This window comes from Alexandromys fortis, unplaced genomic scaffold (genome assembly GCF_014885135.2).
Source record: "Alexandromys fortis isolate MF-2015 unplaced genomic scaffold, M_Fortis_MF-2015_v1.1 scaffold_214, whole genome shotgun sequence".
Lineage (NCBI taxonomy): Eukaryota > Metazoa > Chordata > Mammalia > Rodentia > Cricetidae > Alexandromys > Alexandromys fortis.
Genome location: NW_026068100.1, coordinates 510,925 through 535,693, shown reverse-complemented (window position 1 = coordinate 535,693; position 24,769 = coordinate 510,925). Strand labels below are relative to the sequence as shown.

At 42.6% G+C, this 24,769-nt stretch overlaps 1 protein-coding gene across 1 annotated transcript in view; it reads right to left on the bottom strand.

Annotated features, from left to right (window-relative positions):
• The window catches only part of Slc25a13 (solute carrier family 25 member 13), a 176,006-nt gene that overhangs the window by 82,836 nt on the left and 68,401 nt on the right, over positions 1-24,769 (bottom strand). Inside the window, exon 5 of the mRNA XM_050123834.1 lies at positions 9,723-9,862. Coding sequence (XP_049979791.1) covers positions 9,723-9,862 — 140 coding nt within the window. The remainder of the gene's footprint in view (positions 1-9,722; positions 9,863-24,769) is intronic.

Here is a 24,769-nt window from a genome sequence, read left to right as displayed (position 1 = left end):
ACAAACAAAAACAAGCAAGCAAACCCCAAGAAGTCAGGTAGTAGTGGTGCACACCTTTTATCTCAACACTCAAGAGACAAAGGCAGCTGGATCTCTGAGTTTGAGACCAGCCTGGTCTACAGAGTGAGTCCCATACAGCCAGGACTGTTACACGGAGAAACCCTGTCTCACCTCTGAGATGAATACTTATAATGGTATAGACAAGGGACACATTTGCTATAGGTGAGATTAGGGGTGAGGGTTCGACAGAGGGGACAGGGCCTCTGTCACTTAAGACCCTTCTGCTTAAGCACCAGAGAAGGTTTTCTGTTCACTCTACTCTGCCAAATGATGATTACTAGAAGAGGCTTTTATTTAGTGGATTACAAATACTTCAACACACCCATTCAGATTGCTTTAGGAAAAAAGTGAAACTCTTCAAAATTGCTACCTGTACAGAAAAAAAGCCAACATATATGGGGGTTAAACTGCTTTGGATCTGAATTCTTGCTTCTAATAGTTCCAGGCCTGTCATTTCCTTAATAATATCCAATTTTCTAGTAGGCATATTTTGAATGTAAAAAATTCTTTTCACCTCTGTTCAGACATGGAAGTTTGTGCTTTAGAATACAACCAAATGTGTTCAAAACAAACAGCAGATTCTCTTGAGCAAAGCAAAGACCATTGAAAGATAACACAAAAGCCAAGCCTGGTTCATTTGTGCTTTTGTGTTTTCAAAACTTAAAATATACATTTTATATATACCATACATATTAAGTGTATATATAAAATTATATATAATTTTAATAAAACAGAGTCAAGAAAACTAAAAAAGGGTGGTAGAAAACTGTAGACAAAATGAAGGCGATTGCTTATGAAAATAAAGAATAAAATGTATAAAAATGTAAAAGTAGTTCTGAAATTTTCATAATTCTATGCTAACTTGAAAATAGTCTGGATCATGGTAAGGATATACATACGTGTATGCATGTATGTACATATGTATGGTGTGTGTGTGCATACCTGTGAATGTGCTTGTGCAGGTCAGAGGCTTCAGGAGCCTGGCTCTACCGTTCCCTACCTATTCCTCTGAGCAAGGTCTCTCACTGAACCTGTACCAAAGCTGCCAGCCATTGAACTCTCGATCCTCTGGTTTCCGCCCCTACCACACTGGGGTTGCAGGCACATGCATAGATAGCTACACGTGGCTACCACACTGGGGTTGCAGGCACATGCATAGCTCCATGCGCCTTTTCACACATGTGCTGGGATGGGCATTCAGACTGTCATCTTCACACATTCTTACCCACTGAGCCATATCTTCAGTTCCCAGATGCACACATTTGAAAACGGAGTATAAATGAAACTGAGCAATGAATATGTAGAGAGTGAAAGCATTTCCAGTCTTCACACTTTCCCATAATTCACACATTCTGCCACGTGGTGAGTGTTCAAGAGCGCATGGTGGAATTCTGTGCCTAGTCCTTGGGTTGGACCTTCAATAAGAGCCCTTAGGGCAGCGTTGCCTAATTCTCTGCACACACGGCCACACTTGTTTCATGGAAAACAAGTCCAGTGCTTCTCTGTTTCCTTGCTCTTCTGGATTTCTGCTGACCTTCTCAGTGGCTAACAGCTGGGGGGACGCAAGCTAGATGCAGCGTCCGTGCTCAGCGGGTGTTACGGTAAAGGCAGCTCAACAGGAGCATAGGCTGAGCAACCCTGGACACGACAGCAGATTGAACCTCGATTTCCTCTGTCCCCCCCCCAGATGTAGAAAGTGTATGAAAGATGGAGTCTAACCACCTTAGTGACATGGATGCCACACAGTTTGTCCTCTGAGCGCTGGGGTAGACCATGTCAGCTTACTGCACTCCACATGTCTCTGAAACACTAGGGTTATTTCACTTATAAACAGTACCAACATGTATTACATACGCTGTCAGGATCAACTCACAATCAATATGAATACGTTCCACATGCCACAAATGCAAAGGATTTGTAATCATGATATTTCCATCACCCCTAACGGCAAGCTGGGGAACAAAGGGGAAGTACTCAAACCCACAGAAGGATTTGTTTAAGGATTTGTTTGATGGCCACTAACCTGTTTGAACCATGGTGACTTCATGGAGTTCTGCAAGTAGCCATATTCCAGCTCCTTAATACCAAAGCTTGAGAATTTGATGCTGCCATGGGTGAAATCATGTTTGGCTTGTTGATGGCGACAGAGAACAATTTCTTTTTCAACAGAAGTAGACTTTTGTGCTGACATTTTTGCGTTACAGCAGGATACCGTGACAGACATCGCAGTCAGCCCTAAGTAACGATCTCTAGAAAGCCAAGGCCACAGATGACTAGCAGCAGAGAATCCCTGGCTGCTGCAGGGATATGTGGCAACCACAGATCTGGAGGCAGCAGACTTGCAACCACTCTTAGGCTCGGAATGTGAACAACCAAAGATCTATTTCTATACAGAAGAAAGGCTTTAGCTGTTCTATGTGGTCGGTCAGATCTGGGTGAATCCCACAAGCTAAAATCCTGAGCAATCTGATTCAGTAACAACAACACACACGTAAAAGCATCATGTGCACATGCTCTAGCATCTGACAGATATGATCTAAGCACAGGGACCCTTTCCAATGTGACAGTCAGCCTCGGCACGGACACAGCTCTGCCTCCTACACTCTGTTTCCTGCTTTACCAACTAGAATTTATGTCTCTAGAATGTCATCAACCTCACCTGATAAAACGAAAGCTGGAATAAGACAAGTACGTGCCCATGTACCTGGAGTCAGGTGATCTCCTTCTTAAGCCCTACTTGGTAAAAGGATATGAGAAGACTTCCAGACCCAGGCCTTCTCAAGTCAGCTAGCCCATCTCCTGATAAGAGAATCTGGCTTTTCTACCCATCCAGGACAGCTGAGTTTTTGACGATGACTTTCTAAAGCAGTAGGAGGCAAGTCTGTAGATACAGAACACATCCCTGCTCCATAAAATGGGGGGCAGCCCAATCAATGCAGGCAGGAGCCCCATCTGAACTCTCAAGAACTAAGAAGGTGTCACAGAGTCATCACACCGAATGTGTGAATGGCTAATGCACATGAAAGACTGCCTGCCTCCTTAAAACCATCTCAGTAGAGCCTATATACAGAGGTCTGACCTAGGTCCTCTGCACATTATGGTTATGTAGCTTGGTGCTCTTGTGGGATTCCTAACAGAAAGGGTGAGGGATGTCTCTGACTCTTTTGCCTGCTCTTGGGACCCTTTTCTTCCTACTAGGCTGCCTCATCCAGTCTTGATATAGTATGTGCCCAGTCTTATTGCAATTTGTATGCCATGTTTGGTTGGTAACCCTGGGAAGCCTGCTCTTCACTGAAAGGAAACAAAGACGGAGTGGATCTGGGAGAAAGAGAAACCAGGGGAAAGGGACTGGAAGGAGAAGAGGAATTGAAATTGTGGTCTGGGATGTAATATATGAGAGAATAGACAGACAGACAGGTGGATAGATATTTTTTTGAAGATCTCAGTAATTCACCATTATCCTGGTATATGCCCAAGCCTAGACCCAGAAGTCAACCTTGAGTTCTACTCAGCTTTGACTATCTTCTGACCACTCAGCTGCCAAATCTTGTGAGGCTGTCTCTTTTTCCTCTTGAATCCATTTACTTATCAAATCACATTTACTATCAACTTGGCTAGAGCTTTATCAATCCCATATTAGAAAGTGGTCAACTAGTAGCCATCTCTTTGTTCATGTTTTTCTCCATTTGAGTTCCATGAGCAAGCAGCACGATCCTTCTGAAACACAAATCTAGCTATGCTTGCCTCACCGAGATTCTACTTGGTATGAGTGGAGGCCTGAGGCTGCTTGCTACCCATGTTCTGTAAGGTATTTCTCAAGATGCAGCACCTTCCTATTGAAATTCTGCATCTGACATGATCCTAGACTTTTTCCAGAGGTCAGAGCCATTGGAAGTTACCTAGACGAAGAGGAAACTAAAATCGTAATGACTTTATATGAAACATGTACCCAACCATAAAAGTAGGGTATTAGTTACTTTTCTCATTGTTGTTGACTAAATACAAATTCTTTTGTTATTGTTGCTGTTAATTTTGCTTTTTCAGACAGGGTTTCTCTGTGTAGCCCTGGCTGTCCTAAACTCATCCTATAGAACAGGCTGGCCTCCAATTCAGAGATCTGCTTGCCTCTGACTCCCAAGCCTTGACTAAAGGTGTGTGCCAATACCACCAGGCTTCCACGATGTTTCTTAACAATATCAGTTAATAATAAAATCTGCTTATAAATTAGCATACATATAATTAAAGTTTTGGTTTAAGAGATGAAAGTAAAGGAATATGAAGAGATTAATGAAAATACACATATTTGCCTTTAATACTAGCATTTATGAGGCACAGGTAGATGGTTCTCTGTGAGTTCAGGGCCAGTCTGGTATATATAGCAAGCTCTAAGTTCCACTAAGGCTACCCTGTCTCAAAAAATATATAAAAATACATACATAAAATTATTCATGAAGTGGAGGTGAAAGAATTGAGCATAAATAAATAGCAATCATGCCTGCATTAGTTCAAAAGGAGTAAGTTATGTGGCCCCTACGTCATCTGAAACCCTTCCCCAGAAATGAGAAACAGGAATGCAGAAAGTAGGCTTTGTGTCCCTGCTGTTCAATCCTGCATTTGTGAAATCCATAAACAAAGTACAGACAAGAACATACAAGCTTTGCCAACACGGCCAGCCACCACCTTGGTGAGTCTGACACGCAGATCAGCAGATTGAACCTGTATAAACCATGCAGTGGTTTATACGGAACATACATTTGCTTAAATAGAGCACAGTATTTATTAAACCAAGGGGGAAAGCTGGGATCTATAGAGTGTGCACAACTGACTGCTCTGCATACAAGCTGGGACCTATAGAGTGTGCACAACTGACCGCTCTGCATACAAGCTGGGACCTATAGAGTGTGCACAACTGACCGCTCTGCATACAAGCTGGGACCTATAGAGTGTGCACAACTAACCGCTCTGCATACAAGCTGGGACCTATAGAGTATGCACAGCTGACCATTCCGCATACAAGCTGGGACCTATAGAGTGTGCACAGCTGACCACTCTGCATACAAGCTGGGACCTATGGAGTGTGCACAGCTGACCGCTCTGCATACAATCAATCATGGCTCCAACCTCTGCTGGCCTGCAACAACTGAGACCCTTCCTAGGAACATCAGCATTGTCACTATATAACAAAGAAACCACAAGGACGTCCTCTGCGTTCCTGCAGCAGCTTCTCTTCCTCGTGAGAGATGTACAAGAGGATGCGTGGTGACAGCTTCCACATTCCAAACAGCCAAGCATCTCTCTACTTGTACAACACTGATGCCAGCCAGGGAGCAGGGCCTGCTTTCTGAGGTCTGCCTTACAGCAGGAAGGTGGGTATACCTGACAAAGCAGAAACCTGAAACACAGGAGACCAAGCTCACTGTCCTGGCTAGGGTTTCTGTTGTTGCAAAGAAACACCAAGCTGGGAGGGAAAGGGCTCATTTGGCTTTCACTTCCACATTATAGCTCATCACTGAAGAAAGTCAAGACAGGAACTCAAACAGGACAGGAACCTGGACACAGGAGCTGATGCAGAGGCCATGGAGGAATACTGCTTACTGGCTTGCTCTCCATGGCTTGCTCAGCCTGCTTTCTTATAGCACCCAGGACCACCAGCCCAGGGATTGCACCACCCGTAACAGGTTGGGCCCTCCCCACTAATCAATCACTAAGTTTAAAAATGCCTTACTGACCTTATCTTTTGGAAGCATTTTCTCAGTTGAGGTTCCCTCCCCTCAGATGACTATAGCTTGTATCAAGTTGGCATAAAAGTAATGAGCATACTCACTTTCATATTCCAGAAGCTATGCGTAGCCAGTAACGAGCCCATGAAGAAAACAAGAGGCCTGAAGTAGGGGCTCGGGGCTCAACCTGCCTAGAGTCAGGAGTTCAGAGACAGTAAATAAAACACGTGAAATGTGGGGAAAGTGACCTCAAATCCAGCACAAATGAAATCGTCTCTCAATTCATCTACTCACTCTTTCTCCCGGGTCTGAAGTTGGGTTTAAAGCAAAGTCCTTGTCAATATCCTTAGGTGCTAATAGCCACTTTAAATCAGTAAAAGTCTAAGGCATCCACTCTGACTTCAAAGGCCAAATCATCCCGTGTGTGACACTGTGGGATACTCCCATTAACTGTCAGGGACAGAGTCAAGTTTAAGCAAAGGTCTTACAAGCTTCAGCTGAAAACAGAACACACAATCCTGAATCACCTAATCCTGGAGTCACGCTCCCCACCTCCTGAGGAAGGCCAAGAAGCTGCCATGAGTAGCTGACTGTTGACTGGCTACAGTATAATTGGTACTTGCTTAAAGGGGACAATGTGATCATCCTTACAATTGCCGAGGTACCACTAAAACCAAAAGTTAGACTGTGTTCCACAGAGTCACTTTGAGGCATCTGTCTCAATAGCATTACTGCAATTACTCCTCGCCAGAGGAACACCGCCTCCTACCATGTCCACTGTCCTGTGTAAGCAGCAACAAACACTACCGCCTGTTCCACTCCCCACCTAAGTTACTGAACTATATGTCCCTATAGAACCGGAAAAAACATTCACAGACATTAACATGTTTAACAAGGGAAATACGAAACCAGGGGTAAGGTATCTTGTCCTTGGTTTTTGCTTTTTTGGAAGGAGGGAAAGGGTGGGGACGTAATTGAGAAAGGGCCTCACTCTGTATTCCAGCCTCGCCTTGAACCTGCAGCAAGCAGTCTTTCTGTCTCAGCCTCCTGAGTACTGAGATTTCAGATAAGATGCACCAGGCCAGATGCAAGGTATCTTGGAAGTTTGGTAAGGAAAATAAGAGCAATCTTAAAAGCCTGACAAATTCTGTGTCTGCACCAATATAATTAAAAGTCTAAGAGAGGGCCAAGGGAGATGGCCCAGTCAATAAAGTGCATCTAAGTTCAACCTCTAGAAACCTTCATAAAAGAATTAATAAAACGAAGAACAGGGCGGCGCACTAGTGTAACTGACACCACGTTAGAGGCACCACTTACCCTAACACCTGCCACAACGTGAACAAAGACCTAATCTATCAAAGACCTGGTCCATAGTTCCAGGATCTAGGAAAGTCCCTAAAAGTACCAACCTTGTTTTTTTGGCGTCTATAGCTCTGCTTCTTGCCAACTGAAGGGTATCAACCAGAATTTGGTTTCTGTACATAGAAAACAAAGAACTGTGGGGATCTAAGCTGCGTGATTTGTTTAAGTTTCCCATGTAATCGATGGCCAGCAATAAAGACTTTCTATTCGGCCGGTGGTGGTGGGACAGAAGTAGATGGATCTCTGTGAGTTCAAGGTCAGCCTGGTCTATAAGAGCTGCTTCCAGGACAGGCTCCAAAGACAGAGAAACCCTGTCTCAAAAAAACAAACAAAGACTTCCTATTCAGCTTTTAAAGTGTCTGAGTATATTGTCTTAGGAGACAGCTTTTGTAACCTCAGTATTTGGGAGGCAGAGTGAGGTGGATTCCTGAGCTTGCTGCTCAGCCATCCTAGCCGACTTCAATTTCCAGCTAAGGAAGGCCATGTCTCAAAATAACTAGTGGATTTTGCCTGGGAAACAATAGCCAAGGGTGTCCCAGCCTCTACACACACACACACAATGAAAAAGTCCAAAAAGGAAGCCCCTTAGGACACTAAGGGGCTACACACGCCAGTCAGTGCCTAAGCGTGGATGCCACATCATGTTTATAAAGAAGAAGCACCGCTGGGGATTTGGCTATTTCCATCCCCACCACTCCATCCCAGCTCTGCCTTCATCCCCTGCACCTGGAAATGTCTACAGCAAGGAAAAGAACCAGATGAGCTGAGATACTAACACAAAAGTGAAGAACAAGGAACTGAAGGTGATTTCCCCAGGCTCAGACAGAAAGAACCCGGAAGACTAACAGCCACCATGGGATTTTAAGTAATAGATTTTGGAAGAGAAATGTGATCAATGAAGAGACAAGATGAGTTAATAAAAAATCCAAAAGAAATTAATTCCTTATGGAGATTTGTATACCAATAGATACTGGCCCCCCATAGAGTAAACATTAATGTGAAAATTTAAAAAAAAAATGACACTTGAATAGGGAAAAAAAAAAATCAAGCCATAATCACAATTTTATTTTTTAATTCATTTTTGGTTAGTCTAGAAGACACGGGATTCATTATAGCATTATCACAGAATAAGAACAGTCTAATTTTATTTTAAAATACTGTTAGGCTGATCTCATCAGTGGTCCACTGATCCAATCACAACAGAAGTGAAGAAGAAACAGGGAGGGAACTAAGTTAGCTTAGGAGAGTGTTGAAATAGGAGCGGCGGGGCTGCGTCCCCAACACCCCGGCCGCTTGGCTAGCTTATGCCCGAAATAACAACACACAAACTGTATTCATTTAAAGAACTGCTTGGCCCATGAATTCTAGCCCTTACAGGCTAATTCTCACACCTGGTCTAGCCCATTTCTAATGATGTGTGTAAGCACCCCAAGGTGCGCTTACCGGAAAGATTCTAGCCTAAGTCCATCGTGGGTTGCAGCTGCCTGGGAGAGCTGAGCATGGCGTCTCTGCTCCAGCAGAGCTGTCCGGTCTCTCCGGAAGCAGAGCAGAGTCTGACCTCACTTCCTCTTCCGCCCAGAATTCTATTCTGTTTACTCCTCCCATCTATGTTCCAGCCATGAGGCCAAGCAGCTGGTTTATTATAACTTAACCAATGAAATCAACAGATTGATATATGACACTCCCACATCAGGAGAGGAACTAAAAAGGCAATAAATTCCCTCTCACAGCAGGTGTAGCCTACCATGGCCACCCAAGGCAGCAATCTCCAAATCTGTAGGCACGCTTTCTAAAATTGCCTGGATGATTTCAATATGTGCCAATTGGAGACTTGGAGGCTTAATCTACTTAAGATCTCAGAGGGAACAACTCTACAGTCGGAGGCAGCCGGCTGCATCTGCTAGCTTTCTCAGGCAAACACACTACTGGTGCATAGTGGGACATCTGGGCACAAATCCCAACGCAACTGATTCTGCTCTTAAAGAACAACAAATGCTCTTAGGCTCTGAGACATCTTTCCAGCCCTGTGATTTTGCCTTCTTTGACCTCGTAACCTTTAGGAGATCATTTCACAGTCTCAAACAGGAAGAGGTCCATGTAATCCTACATTTTCAACCTACTGAAAAAGAAATACTTCTAAATTTCTAGTCTTACAAACCTGTGGTGAATCGGGCTTCGGGACAAAAAACAAGAAATTATACTGAATTATTTTTTCCTTTTCACTTTTCCACTTTTTAAGATTAAGACTTCAGGAGCAGGAGAGATTGCTCAACAGTTCCATAGGGCGCAGGTTTGGTTCCCAGCACACACAAGGCAACTAACTCCCAACCGTCTGTAACTCATCCCAGGGAATCCAAGGCTGTTTTCTGGCTTCGTTGAACAATGCACACAGTTGCACAGATGTTTAGTCAAGACACCCATACACATAAATTACAATAGTTAAAAAAGGAGATATTGGCGGAACGAAAATACAAGTATAACCTTTAAAATAAGACCTTCTGATATATTATCAGAAACTGTAAGAAAAAACAATTCAGGGTAAAAATATCTGGCAACTAAAGAAAAAAGAATTCGACCCACCAGCAAAAACTGTGTGAACTCTGCATAGTTAAGGTGTCTTTGCCTTTCTTTTCCAAAATGCAGTTGCACAAATTCTGAATCCCAGTTAAACGGAATATGCTGGTGAATTGTAGTCTGTCCAAACACTTGCTTGACATCCTCTGAAAAAGAAAAAAATGGAGAAAATAAGGAAAGTTGGATTCTTTCTTAGGTGAACTCAAATGAGCATTTCTACTCAAAAAGTAACTCAAATATGAATGCCTATACAAAATAAAAACTTAGCAGAAACAGAAGTCAGAAAACCCATGGGAATCCTTGAAATATTAAAGTTAATAATCTTACCAAATGGGAAGAAAAAGCTATGTGAAAAGCTAAATTTTTATCTCATTTGTTTGCTTCAACACAGAGTGGCTGTTTATAGTGGATGGAACCTGATCGTTAGCGGCTGTGGTGGCTTGGATGAGAAGTGTCCCTCACAGGCCCACATATTTGAACACCTGGTCCCCAACAGGAGATGCTGTGTGGGGAACTCAAGGAACTTTTAGGGGGAGGAGGCTTGCTGGAGAAAAGTGTCACTGGGGGCAGGCTGTGAGGATTTATGTCTCCCTCCCGCTGCTTCCTGTGTGTGGATATAAATATGATCAGCCAGCTTCCTGCTTCTGCCATCTGCAATCATCCCTTCCCCCCAGACTCTCCGTCTGGAATCATAGGCCAAAGTAAGCTTTTCTCTGGAAGTTTCTTTTAGTCATGGTGTTTTATCAGAGCCACCAAAACGTATCTAACACAGAAGCAGAAGAGCCAGATAGAAGACAGGTAACCACAACAAATAAAAAAGTCCATTATCAAGATTTTGAAAGATGCAGACCCTAAAAAAAGAACTGAAGCCAGTTGTAAATTCTTCAAGCTCACCTTGCAGTAAAAGACAAGAAGAAAAGCCCGCAAGCAGTCTCGAGTTTTTAACTCTAATCCCCACTCCTGCCCCGACAAGACAGGGTCCCTCTGTGTAAAGCAGGCTGTCCTGGAACTCAGAGATCTGCCTGCCTCTGCCTCCTGAGTGCTGGGATTAAAAGTGTGCACCACCACCGCCAAGCATGACTTTAAATTCAGCGGGGGTGGGTGGGTGCTGGAGAGAAGGTCAGGTGGTTCCATTTCAAGTTGTGCTTCTCAGTGTATTGGCCTCTACTCACCCCTGCTCGTCTTGCAAGAAGAGGAGACTGGAGAGTAGCTCACTTGTAGAGCACAGGCTGAGCTCGGGGGAGGGGCGGGATGGTGCACGCGTGTGTGCACACAGAAAGGTATAGGAAGACGGACACAAAATAAGAAAGTGCTTTTTCTAAACAATTACTAGTTTCCACCCATGCTGATAATGTGCCTATAGAAGGGGATGAGAAAACACAGGAGGATACTGTCGGATTTTCTCCTGTTTACACCTGATTTAATGTATGTGTCAAAGGTGCTCATTTTTATAAGTAAACTAAGCCTGGTTCCTTCTATTCCCCCTTTCCAAAGGAAGTAAGAGAAAAAGACAAAGTCCTCGAACCTCTTAGGGTCCAGAATCCCTTGTGCTCGTTTCTGCTGCTCTCCCCAAATTTCCTGCTTCCACCTCACTATTTTCATTCCGTGTTTTTAACGGTTCCAAAAAATTTTACTTGTTATGAAAATAGCAAGGCCACCATCAGCATATGGTTGTATGTGTTTGCACAGTGGGGGTAATAAAAATCAAAATTATGCTGGGTAAATATTTTATAAATGGTGGCAAAAAAACCTCAGGCTGACCATGGTGAGGACAATAAAATAAAAATTTTAAAGTACAATCTTCAAGTTTTCTTAGAGAGAGAGGGGGGGTCTATAAGGGAAATAACATAACCAATAATTAAGATTTAAAAGAAAAAATTGGTAGAGAGGAAGAAAGGTACCCAGAATGAACACGTGTGCAGGTTCAATAAAATTAACTAGCTGAGAGATTCCCTCTGTACTGGGAAGCCTCTGAGTTGAAATTCAAATGTCCAAGGCTCTAATGCTACTAAATAACACAGCCACCATTTTTTGGGTGCTCACCAAGTGACAGGATTATTATAAGGGCTAGAGTCAGACTTCCTTCTGCAGCAAAGCATCCTAAAATAGCCTGCAGTTCCTGCCCAGTTGTATATTGGTAACTCAGCATGGAGCAGGCCCAGGGAGAATCAAAGGCACCAGTCTGCTAATCGATATATTAGCAAATAAATGAGCAGACACCACCAAAACCACACAAGGATTTGTTTTCACAACTTAAATACACTGTAATGGGTTCTTAAACGAGAACTCAGTTAAGAGGAAGACTCCTTTCTGCCATGTAGTAGATGGAAATCATGTTCACGCACAGGTTACAGGACGGCTGTCAATAGCGTCCTCTCTTGGCCTTCTTTCATGTCTCATGGAAAGTAAGAGAAGGCACTTAACAGGTAGAATATATATATAGCCAAGGCACCCAGGAATTTTAGTGCCCACATGGCCTGTGCAAGAAGGAAATCTAAAGAAAGTAAAAAAAAAAACACATGCTAAAGTTTTTGGCTCCTTTTGAAGGCCTAAAACCCCTATATACACTTATATCTATACATATACATCTACACATATATAAGTGTAAATAAATTAATGACTAAGTTTAAAATAGGCTTCATTCTAACCGATAACTTTATTTTTTCCTATAATTAGCTGTCATCTACACTACTTCCTTGAAGTCAAAAACCGTGAGCCAGCAGAGTGCTTTCCCGCAATCCCAGAGAGCCTGAATTTCTAATTCTGAAGCCAAGCCCTGCCCTTTAGAAACCAGGATATCACCGAGATATTGCTAAGCTCTAAGATCTATCAATCCCAGTTATTAAAATAAGATATCTATGTGTTCTAGATCTATCAATCCCAGTTATTAAAATAAGATATCTGTGTGTTCTGTGTGCATGCATTAGTCCAGATTTACTACACATCTCTCAGTTCCAAACAGCTCTTAACCTCTTGACAGCACAGGACCCCATTGTTCACATCTGGTTCTCCTTCCTGGCTGGCAGAGTAGTGGGCAGGGAACAACTTCTCTTTAAGTAGTTTTTTAATTGAAGTCAGCCAGCAAAAGTTTACAATAGTCAGCAGGTCAAAGACAGTAGCTGTCTGAAGCATTATGGTTTCCTTTATGGCAGAGTGGTTTCTGTAATCGGTGTACGGCAGTCTATTGGCCGTGGTGCTCATCCTGAATCCTTCTTCCCAGTACCTTCAGGTCTATAGAGGAGAAATGATCTCCGTTCACCAAAACCCCCACGTGTTTTCTGGCCTAAGGGTAAAGGACCTTTTTATGAAATGAGCTTACTAAGTCATGGAAGAGATTCACTCATGATTGTTAGCTCTCCACTGAAATAGGCAACAAATATGAAAGAAAAGGCTGGGGTAGTTTCCAGATCACACAGCACAACACAGTCATGTGTAAGGCCAGTCGTGCATGGACCTTGGAGGGCAGAGGGCCACTGCCCTGCCAAACATTCCTTCCACGGTCCTTGTGACTGTGAACTTTTTGCAAGTGGACAGCATGAACACTAGATACGATGTAGGAGGGTCTTCTGTCTATGTGTTACTTTTCATTGGTTAATAAAGAAACTGCCTTGGCCTTTTGATAGGACAGCAGCTTAGATAGGCAGAGTGGACCTAACAGAATACTGGGAGAAAGAAAGCAGAGTCAGACAGACATCATGATTCCCCTTCTCAAGACAGACGCTGGCTAGACTTATGCTGGTAAGCCACGACCTCGTGGTGGCATACAGATTATTAGATATGGGTTAGTCAAGATGTGAGTTAGCCAATAAGAGGCTAGAACTAATGGGCCAGGCAGTGCTTAAATGAATACAGTTTCCATGTAATTATTTCGGGTGTAAACTAGCCGGAGAGCTGGGTAGCAGGAAGCGGCTCACTGCTCCTTTTACTATACTAAGTAGCTTTCCAAACATGGCCCAGTTACCTGACTCTACAGTCGTCACATAGCAGCTGCTGGAAAATGGATATCAAGCAGAGCTAACTGCAACTCTGAACCAGCAGAGCATATAAATACCTACTTCTGTGGGAGAATTGGGTACCATGGGAGGTGATGGGCTACACCCAGGTCCGACCCCACGGAATTCATCAGGGTCAGGTACAAGGTCATAAGCACTGTGTAGAGGTCTCCACAGTAAGGAAACAGAATTTGAAGAAGGAAGGCACAGAAATCGGAGAGAAAAGCCTTTTGGCTTCCAATGCCAGCTCTGAAGACTACCATAAATTTATTCAGGGGTGCTCTCCTATGAGTTCTGAAGCAAGAAGCAAAGTTTGTTTCTTCTGAGAGGTTCAGACAAAAGTATCTGAGCCCAAAGTCACCCTGAGAGGTAACAGATCCTGCCCCAGATCGTCAAGGCATTTCCATAGCCTGCCCACAGCAAATCCTGTTAGTTTTAAATTTCTAAGATTTGATGCTACACTTGCAGGAAAAAGGAAATAATGTTCTGGGAGGAACACAGCCTTCCTCAGTGTATAGAGGGCAGGAAGGCAAGAACTAGAGTCATGATATGAAACACGGCTCAGATCCTACAAAACTCCATCGTCACCCTCCTGACCAAGTGCACTCGCCAAGCAAGGAGACTGGTCACAGCCAGCGATGTGCAGAGCCCAGAAGGCCCTTTCTGTTCACCTTCCCACCTAATGGACTCGTAGGAGACCTTCAAACATTCATTTCTGCCATCCGAAAAACACACAGCATTTTTCTCCAAAATTATTTTGGGACCATAAATCTGAACAGTTTGTTCCGCCTCAACAAATGGCTGGGTGTCATTTATTTTGTAAAAGTTGTGCCTTCAGGTTTACAAACAGAATCTGTAAGGGCAATACAATAGGTCCGTGGCATTTACCCCTCACTTTGGAAAACACGAAAATGCTAATGATTCTCCTTAGAGGCACAGAGACCTTTCTCATTTAACCACGATTGTCTAAGAAGTCTCCAAGTCTTGTGAGGCAATGAGGAGAGTATAGGAAATGGGAAAGGAAGAAACAAAACAACATGGGTGGATACCCAGTTAAGCTCCACACTCTGGCTTCCCTGGGTGAATGGGCTTTACCATAAATGACTTCTGGAACAACTTAGGACTGCCCTATGACTAAGACCTCACCATTTCCAGACCTTTCCAGAATTTTGTAGAGCTAAGATAAAGGTGTTGTTTGTTTCTGTTTGGTTTTGATTTTTGAGATTTATTGATTTTTATTTCATGTTTATGGGTATAAGGGTATTTTCCCTGCCGTGTCTGTATAACATGTATGTGCAGTGCTCTCGGGGGCCAGAAGAGGACATTGGATCCTGTAGGACTGGAGGTATATAGAAAGCTGTGAGCCACTGTGTAGATTCTGGGAATCGTACCCAGGACCTTTGGAAGAGCAATAGCCAGTGCCCTTAAACTCTAAGCCATCTCTACAGCCGCTAACCTTAAGTCTTAGGGAAGAAGAAAAAGCCCAAAACTTTTCTGCCATTTTGCTGCTTACTTGGTTATAACTCAACAGCTGAGAGCTTTCTGGTATATTATTATCCCATTACTTACTTAAAAGGAGTGATAAGGAGTGGGAGGCTTCTCCTAGTATAAAAATGGCCCTAAAATCAGATCCATCACCCTAAAATCAGTCAAAGAAAGAAGGCAAGCTGAACTGGCTGCGGAATGGGAATACAGCACAGGACACGAGGTGCTGGTACTCCAACCATTGTGGGGTGATCTCCAAATGAGGAACTCCTCCTACTTCACAACTGTTGCTACTTCATAACTATAATTTTGCTACTACGGTGAATCATGATGGAAATATCCATGTTTTCAGATGGTCTCAGGCGACCTGTGAAAGGGTCATTCGATCCCCGAAACAGTACTGACCCACGGGTTTTGAACCACTGGTTTAGATCAGACAGAGGCATGCTTTTCTAAGCTCAGCTACCCTACCTAAAAGTGAAAGCAAGTAGAACACTTATCTTTCAAAACATAATCATTGCTATTTATGGCTGTGGCAAACATTTGGAAGGCCTATTGCTCAGACCAGATCAACAAGGAATGTGATGTTATTTACCCAACAAGCTTAAGGTTCCTCTGAGTTTACTTATGGGAGTTTTCTCCACTCTCGACTTTCCAGCTTAAAGTTGACTACACTTTTTATATTGTAAAAACATAATTACAATAGACAGGGTGATGCTAGTCTCCAAGCCCAGCATTCAGAAGAATGAGGTCAGAGAATTGCAAATTTAAAGCCAGCTTGGGCTACATAGTGAGATCTGGCCTTAAAAGTGGTGGGAACAATTACAAAGTAGCAATGCTTCTTTCCTGAAGATGAACAGCCACACACCCTTAAATGACATATACATTCCCTCCAAAACCTATCAGCCTTCTAGCAGAAACACAGTGGTCTATGATAGATGTAAGACTTCTAAAAGCTGCTTCACAATCAATTGCTCTTCACACACACACACACACACACACACACACACTCCCAAGCATGCTACTAAAGTCATTCACACTAGTAAGCCAGTATGGCCAGATCAGAGATCATCATACAAAACTCAATTGTATTTTTTACATATATGAAATAGCAGTCTAAAAACAAAATTAAGGAAACAATCCCATATGCAATGTCTTCAAAAAAACAACAAATTTAATAAAAAGATAGAAAAAAATCTCTTTTCTAAACACCACAAACTGCTACTGATTAGAGGAGCTAATATTGTTGAAATTTCCACTAGGGTTGTGGCTTATCCTAGAATCTAGCACTCAGGAGCCTGAAGCAAACAGCATATAGAAATTCCCTCCTAAAATCCTAGCTGGCTTCTTGAGAAAACAGACAAGCTGATTCTCAAGTGCATATAAGAACTCAAGGATTTCTGAAGAGCCCAAGAAATACAAGATCAGAGTTGGTTTCCGTGAGTACAAAATTACTGCAAACCAAGACGGTGGTTACATCGTAGGAGAGACTAACGGAAAAAAACAAAACGAGGCAAGAACAAAGATCTAAAGTCAAGCATGAGTGCTTGCCACCAGTAGATCCCAACAAAGATGACTGGCAATCCAACAAGAAAGATGAATCTTTACAAGGGACAGGCACAAGGGACTTTTACCGGCAAAAGAACCAACTCCAGCTCTGACCTCCTACTCGAGAAAGATCAGAAACCTACATGTAAGAGGTAAAGCTATGAAGAAGCTAAGGTGCAAAGATATGGGTATAAATAGTAAAGGCACGGTCCTGGTGGCTTTGGATTAGGAAACAGCTGATGATAGAGAAAAAAGAAAATATAAAAAGAGAACTGGAGAAATTGAACATTATCCAAACTTTTGTATTCTCCTCCAAAATGCAAAAATAACTTCCAGACTAGGGGTGGTTTAGAAATCATGCCTGATAAGGAACTCTAGAATACAGAAAGGACTCTCCCAACTCAGAAATGGAGACGGGTTCACTTTATCTTTGGTGATTGTGTGTGTGTGCACGCATGCACGCACACACGCACGTGCCTCTGTGAAGAGGCTGGAGGGGGTCACATCCCCTGGAGCTGAAGCGACAGACAACTGTGAGCTGCCTATTGGTGTTGGGACTCGAATTTGGGTCAGGTCCAAGAACAATATGTGCTCTTAACCACTGAGGCATCTCTGTGGCTTTGAAAATGGACAGAGGATAAAAGGACAGTCTTAAAATGGAAAGAAGTGAGCAGCCATTTGTTCAGAGTGACATAAAAATAAGTACACGAAAAGGTTTGTTTAACGCCATTCGCATTAGGAGGATGAAGACCAACAGCTTACACTTAACAAGGGGAGCCATAACTAAGAGGACTAACACAAGCGTTGCCAAGAATGTGAAGAAACAGAATCCTCAAAAACTGGTGGAAATATAAAATGTCACTGTGGAAAAGAGGTCACACCCGGAGTAAACGTCTGACCTAACAATGCCATGTCCAAGTGTGCAGTCATAAGAAATGAAGCTGCCTAGCCACACACAGTACGGACATGAGTGCTCATAGCAGTATAGTTCATTGCCCCAAACAGTAACAACCTATGTACTCAGTAACTGACAGGCTAGACAACAGGTGCTAAATCCAACAATTTTAAAAGGAATAATTATATGTTAATATGTGGACAAGTGTGCTAATGTGTGGGGGAACCTTGTAAACATTATGCTAAAAAAAAAAATAAAGTCTGTACTAACAGATCCCATAGCCCATGAGTTGATTTACATGAAACCCAGCAAGATGGCTCAAGCAGATGAGGGCACCTGTCACCAAGCCTGATGACCTGAGTTCAACCACCAGTTCCCACAGAGGAGAGAAGTGACGCAGGAGCGCTCGCACGCGCGCGCGCACACACACACAATAAATAAACATTAAAAAACAATGCTAAGAACAAATTGATACAGACAGGAAGTAGGTTAAGGGTTGCCTCAGACTAGAAAAATCCAAAGAGCCAATGGGGTGCTGAGGGGAAACGGTTAACTGCTAACAAATACAGGTTCCCTTACGGTAAAGAAATGTTCTAAATTTCCAAGTGTTGATGGCTGTGCAAATCTGTGACTGTACTTAATGCCAAAGAATTTTGCAGCTAGGAAGAGTAAATGGGAGTGTTTTAAATCCCAATAAAGCACTTTAAAAAAAAAAATAAGTGACGGCTACAGATTCTCCTCCGACTAATTACTACCACTGGGGAAACTGCCTGACTCAATGCTCAGTCACTAAAGTGAAATAAAATACCTGTCGTGGAGAGTTATTTGAGCTGAGTGGGCCTACTACAATGTTCCGCAATAGGAGGTGCGGTGGCCACTAAGATGGAAAACTCCGAAACGAAAAGTCTTAATTATACTAAATATTATTTGGGCACTAAATATTTACAGATTTTTTTTTTAAATCAAGCAGTGTGCTTTGGAAATACCATAGCTCATACACCTCTCAAAAGACACCAGTTTTCCTGCAACATTTAAAATCCATCCTTCCTTGTGCTCGGATGCTGAAATTTTGAATGAAAAGTGATAGAAATCTCCGTAATTTTCTATTATGTTTCTTAAAGTAGGAAATTAAGAAAGATTAAGAACCTCCACTCTTTACTCTGAAGATCTTTCAAATACTAGAAATATTTAATTGGCAAATTGCTAGCACATGCCATTAAGTGGTTAGACTGAATTTGTTTTTACAAATTCTATGGGCTCTTATTCCTTAACCTCCACCGCACTATAATCTGAAATCAGCAAGGTCTTCACTTATGCAAATTTTAACTTTCTACATCTTTGTTTCCATACAGAATAACCAAATTAATGCTCTTTAATTTGTAGAAGATTCACTTTTTGAAGCTTCAAATCAGTGAAAACGAGTTTCCCATTAAGATGGAAAAAGATTCATCAAGCTATATTATTCTAAACACTAAACCATAATATCTCTCCTATTGATCCTAAAAAGTCTATTAATACAATAAATACAGAAAGGATGTTTCTGTTAAACACCACAGTGAGCCCTTTTAAGAGACAAGAGAACTGTAGCACACCGTCACCTTCTCTCTGAAGGGTTCCCCACTTTGTCTAAATCTTAATCCTCAAAGAAAATTTGTGCTGTTTCTTTGAGAAGTAGTATTTCACCTGCTGATAGGGCTAACCGCAGCTTACATGGACATGGCTTCATGAACTGCATCAGAGAGAAATTTGTACTGGCAAGTTAAAGAGCACAACCGACACAGGGGATGCAGACTAGCTTGGTCATGTGACCCGATGTCATGGTTGCCCTTTCAAACCCTTCTACCAAGTGCCTTTTATACTAATCACAGTCAAGGGTCTGAAGAGGAAAGAGCATGCTGGCAAAACTGAAGCTCACTCAAGGAATGTCTAGGAAGAAAATGGATGTCATTAAAACAGGAAGCATGGAGTACTTCACATAAAATGAGTTTTCTATAAGATCTTACAAAGTTGTCTATTGTTAGTTTGAACACACATGTGGCAAGCAGTGCTGATGCAGATCTTTAAACACACACACACACACAGTGAAGCTGAGTTCTACTGAAGCCACCTATGATATCATATTTAGCAGTCAAGTGTAACTTAAAACTCTTCTGGTTTTACACGTTGAGAGGAATATAGCTGCCCTACTGAAGGTCATGTGACATTCTGGAGAGAAGACTCTTGGAGTGCCAGAAAAAAAAAAGCTGTGATTTCTATGAAACCAGTCACCTTTCCCCCACTGAACTCTCACGCACGGGAGAATAAAAGACATCAGCCATTGTTCGCCTCAAGTATGAGTATGGTCCCTAGGAGAGCATGTTTAACACGCATTCACACCCAAGCATTCGTAATCAGTCTATGGAAACTGGAGCCAGAGTGAACACAGTTTTAACAAGCACCATGTGCAATCACAGGAACAACCCAGGGGCCCTCACAGATAAGAACTCTATTCAAAACCAAGGTATCTACAAATGCTGATGCATAACACACCATGAATCACAATAGTGCGTGTTGGTGGACAATGTGGCCAAAAGGCAAAGGGCCAGCAGAGATTTAGCTCCAGATACAATGGCCTGTCACATGCTCAACCTCGATCAACAGCAATGAGGCCAAATGAGCAACTTTCCATGTAGCCGCTAAGTATTTTTTTTTTATAGTCATAATAAGGTCGGCAGCCTTCACATGGAAAGTAAGACGTCGCTTCAGACGATGCTTAGAGGCAACAGCAGACTGTGGTAAGTCTCAGACGTGCTGGCTTTAATCATTCGCTGTGTCGATTATCATCATCCTTCATCACCAAAGAGGAGCACGGCCGAAATTTGTAAACAGCGTTGGAATCCTAATTCACTCCATAAATGTGAGCATAATAACTATACTGCTTTAAAAAAAATTCCTGAGCTAGTTTCCTTAGACGGATGCTAGCAAAAATAATTTTCTCACAAAAGCATTACCATACATTTAACCCTACTTAAGGGCTTCCGAGCAGATGTGCCGCGAAAGCACACCCACAGTGAGCCCATATTAGTAGGAAACTGCTTTATTTCAATTAAAATGTCTAACTATCCACCCCCAACATATACCTAAACTGTAATTTTCTCTAAGAACTTCCAATATGCTCTTGATTTTGTTTCCTTTATCAACCTATCAGAGCAAATCTGCCTTGCAACTGTTGGAAGAAATCAGTCATTAGCAGCAGGATTACGGCGAATTTTCCAATTTAGAAAAACTGTATTTTTATCTCTCTCATACTGAAAGAATAATGGCATAATTTTACTATTTTTAAATGAGCTGTACAGTTTAAAATAGTCAAATTTCCCCACAACTCCAAGCTTTAGGATTTAGTGCTAGCAGCTCAGCTTTCTGTCTCTACACCTTTCTAAGAAGGAACAAACTCTCTTCGGCTTTCATCTTGCACACATACGTTCGCATGTGCACAGATGGATGGACAGACAGATGGACAAATGGATAGAAGGATGGTAGGGGACCCCCAATCTAATCTCTCCATACCCTTGCAGAAAACGGTTAACCTCCAGGCCTGTGGTTAACTAAGAACGACTTCGCGTGGATGTTGTGATTTACTCTTCAATTGACATCCTTCCACCCTCTCAACGAGCCTGCCCTTTTTAGGAATGTCCCTATTTTTAAAATGGAGTGATGAAGTAGCAAAAAGTACAATATTTTAGCCATTTGAGCATGGACGATTCTCAAATTATCCCACCAACTGGAAGGGCTCTCTGATACTACTATCTTTCAAAATTGAAGCCATTATGGTCAATCGTGCAAATCCGTATTTAGCTTCTCGTAAATAGCAGATTTTTGACCCAATGAACTGGAACAGCTTCTGAACAGTATCTGAGCTGCCAGGATGCTCCAGCTCAGACACATCACTATCAGTGTGGAGGAATCTGCTTTCAGAACTCACGCTGCTCTTACCTGGAACCTTAGCCCCGTTGCAATAGGTGGGAGAGTAGGAATCTTCACCCCCAAATAAAATCTACTTAGTGTAGGACACTCACTATGTTTCTTTCAACAAAATGAATATCACCTTTGTGAAAGGGCAAATCTGAAATCAGTCTTAACCAAGGTAGTCACAAATGGCTTCCTTTTACACTGAACTCATAAGACTACGCCTCACGTTTCCCATCTAGGCCTACACTGGGGATGTCCCAGTCTTCTATAAAGTCTGCCTTTACCCGTTCGTGTTCCCATCCTGCTAACTCTCAACCCTTCCTGCAACCTCCCCTGCGGGCTGTTGCAATGTATTTCCTATGTCATCTAGCACGCCTGTTGTCCCAGTGCGCACTGATTTCAGGTTTGTCGATGGGGATTCAGGGACAGACTCTACACGAATCCAGGGAGGGTCCCTCTACGTATCACTCACGTCTGAGAATAAGCTAGCTGAAAAGAAACAGCTTGGAATTAAGAATGAACTAGTTTAGCGATGATCTCAGTTTTATGGATTTTGCATAGTGTGACACAAACAGAAAGGCCACGTTCAAACTTGTTCCCCAAAGCTTGTTTAAGCAACGTTAAACAGATTTCTTCCTCCTGCAGGACTTCTCAGTGCCTTTAGAAGCTTGAGCTTTTGACTGTCTAACAGTGACTTTGCCACATGGCCCTTATTAATATGCACAGGAAACGTTATGTCAAATTAAACAACATCTTTTGAAGTAAAAATTAAAGGGCAACATCACTGTACGTTCTAATAACAGGGCAAGACTGGACTGGTTTCTGGGGCTTGTGTTTTTTTTTTCTGGTTTTGTGGCAGAGTCTCACTGTCTCTGGCCAGGAACTGACAACGTAGCCAGCTGTTCTACACACACGAGAGGTTCTATCTCCCCGCTTCAAACACACAAAGGTCACAGACAGATGTGTTTGAGCCTTGCCCTACTCAGCCTCATCACCACCCACACACACAATTCCAAGCGTTGTCATGGTCCTGAACCAGTGCTTTGAAGAACCAGAACCAGTTCCCAACTACCTCTCCTATAAGATAAACTCCTGCCCCGCATCCTATAGCTGATGTTACATGGTTTCTCCTGCCTCAAAGGCCCCTTCAGTTTCTCTCAATACAAAATCAGGATGACCCTGTTCACCACCAGCCACATCTGTCTCTCTTCTGATAGGAAATCCAGCAGCAGCTTCCCACGTTCATCAGCAGAATCCACACCCTCCCTTCTCTGCAGCGTTCAACCTGTTAGTTCTCTACTTCTCCCCATGGGCTCCTCCTGCCTCACTTGTTTCCCATGGGTTCTCCCCTCTGCTTTTAAAACATGCCACGCACACCCCCATCCTTAGCATCTGGCCCATGGCCATTCTTTGTTCCTGGGAAAGTGGCCTCCACCATCCCAAATCTTTATGTCTCTATATCTTTCCAAGTCATTCTGATACGGCTAAGGATGCTGTGGTAGTTTGAATAAAAATAGGTCTGTCTACCATAGGCTCACATATTTGAACATTTGGCACCCAGGGGATAGTGCTGTTCGGCGAGGCTATAGAATCTGCAGGAAGCAGAGCCATGAATGATATACCAGATCTCTACAACTTACTTATCATGCCTACTAGGAATGTATGCCCTTTGATTTGGAATGTTACATCGTCTCCAGTACCCAGTAGCTACACTACTGTGTATGAACACTACGTCTTCAGCTCTGCAGCACCTGTCTACCTGAAACTGGGCCTTTTCACTTGGCTTGTCCTCATGGTTCTTCATGTTGTGTATGCCAGGTATTCTCTTTTAACCAAATTAACACTTCATTGAGTGAACAGCTTTCATTTTGTTAATCAGGGCTACTAGTTATTCGAGTCCTTTCATATTTTGGCTAGAGTGCTGATTATCACTTCGCAATGTGATTCCAATTCTTCTGACTAAGTAGCCAGAGATGACTGCCGGAGTCTGTGGCACTTCTGCTGCAGAGGGCTCTATCCAGTAATGAAGAGAAAAGTCACCAGTGCACCACCAGGCCCACATTGGTCTTCACTGTACGGGAACTGCCTGGCACCAGCAGGCCTTACTTCTAAGAAAGCAAAGGCACACATCCAGTGAGTTCACACCTGTTGACTCCAAAGTCTAGCTGTAAAAACTTCAATTTTCAGTACTCCTAATTCCTCCCGTAATTTCGGGACTATTTATATATAATATATTGTATAGTATAATATATATTACAATTTTAACTTCATGCAAGTATGCAGTTCTATTACATTAGGTGAATTTATATTGCTGTGAAACCACCGCCCACCCCAAAATCTTTTCATCTTGCAGAACGGAAGGCTCTGTATCCATTAAAAACTAAACCCGCATTCCTGTCTTCTCCCAGTCCTGCCAATCATCACTCTACTTTCTTCCTGTGTGAACCTATCCTAGGAATTTCAAAGAAAATGGAATTACACACTGCAAATATCCTTTGATGGCTGGCTGTCTTTGGTTAGTATAATGTCTTCCTGGCTTGTGTGTTATAGATTGCTTGATCGCAGCGGGTTAACCTTCTCTCCCATAAAGAAAGACTTTCCCTCAGTCAAGGATATATGAGCAGCTGTGGTACTGTTCTGCACTATCCACACAGAATGCTACCATCTCCACACAGAACAACATCTGTGTGTGCGCGCGCGTGCGCACTTCCTTAGATAAGCCAGAAGATGCCATCAGAGCCCTGGAGGTACAGGTGGCTATGACCCACAGGCATAGGTACTAGTAACAGTACTGTTCTTCTGAAAACTATGTTAATCACCACCTCCCCAGCGCTGACAAAGAAGTCCTTAAAGACGTATCTTTGCTATTGTCCCATTTACAAAAACTTTAAAAACAAGCAAGATCAACTGATAGTGAAGAAAGCAAGCTGTAACCACTGGAAGTGGGCAAAGTCCTTCCCACCTCTGGCTCTGTCATCTTTGAAATGGACAATGGCCACATCATATAAATTTCATTAAAATGATCGCTGACAATTTACATGCCTGCTATACACAATACATGTCAGGAAAGTATGCTTTAAAAACAAAAGTTGAAAAAAATACCATGATATAGGCTAAAGTTCAAATAAAACCATTTAGAACATTCTTTTCTCTACATATATAGAATCACAACTTATTATCTAGAA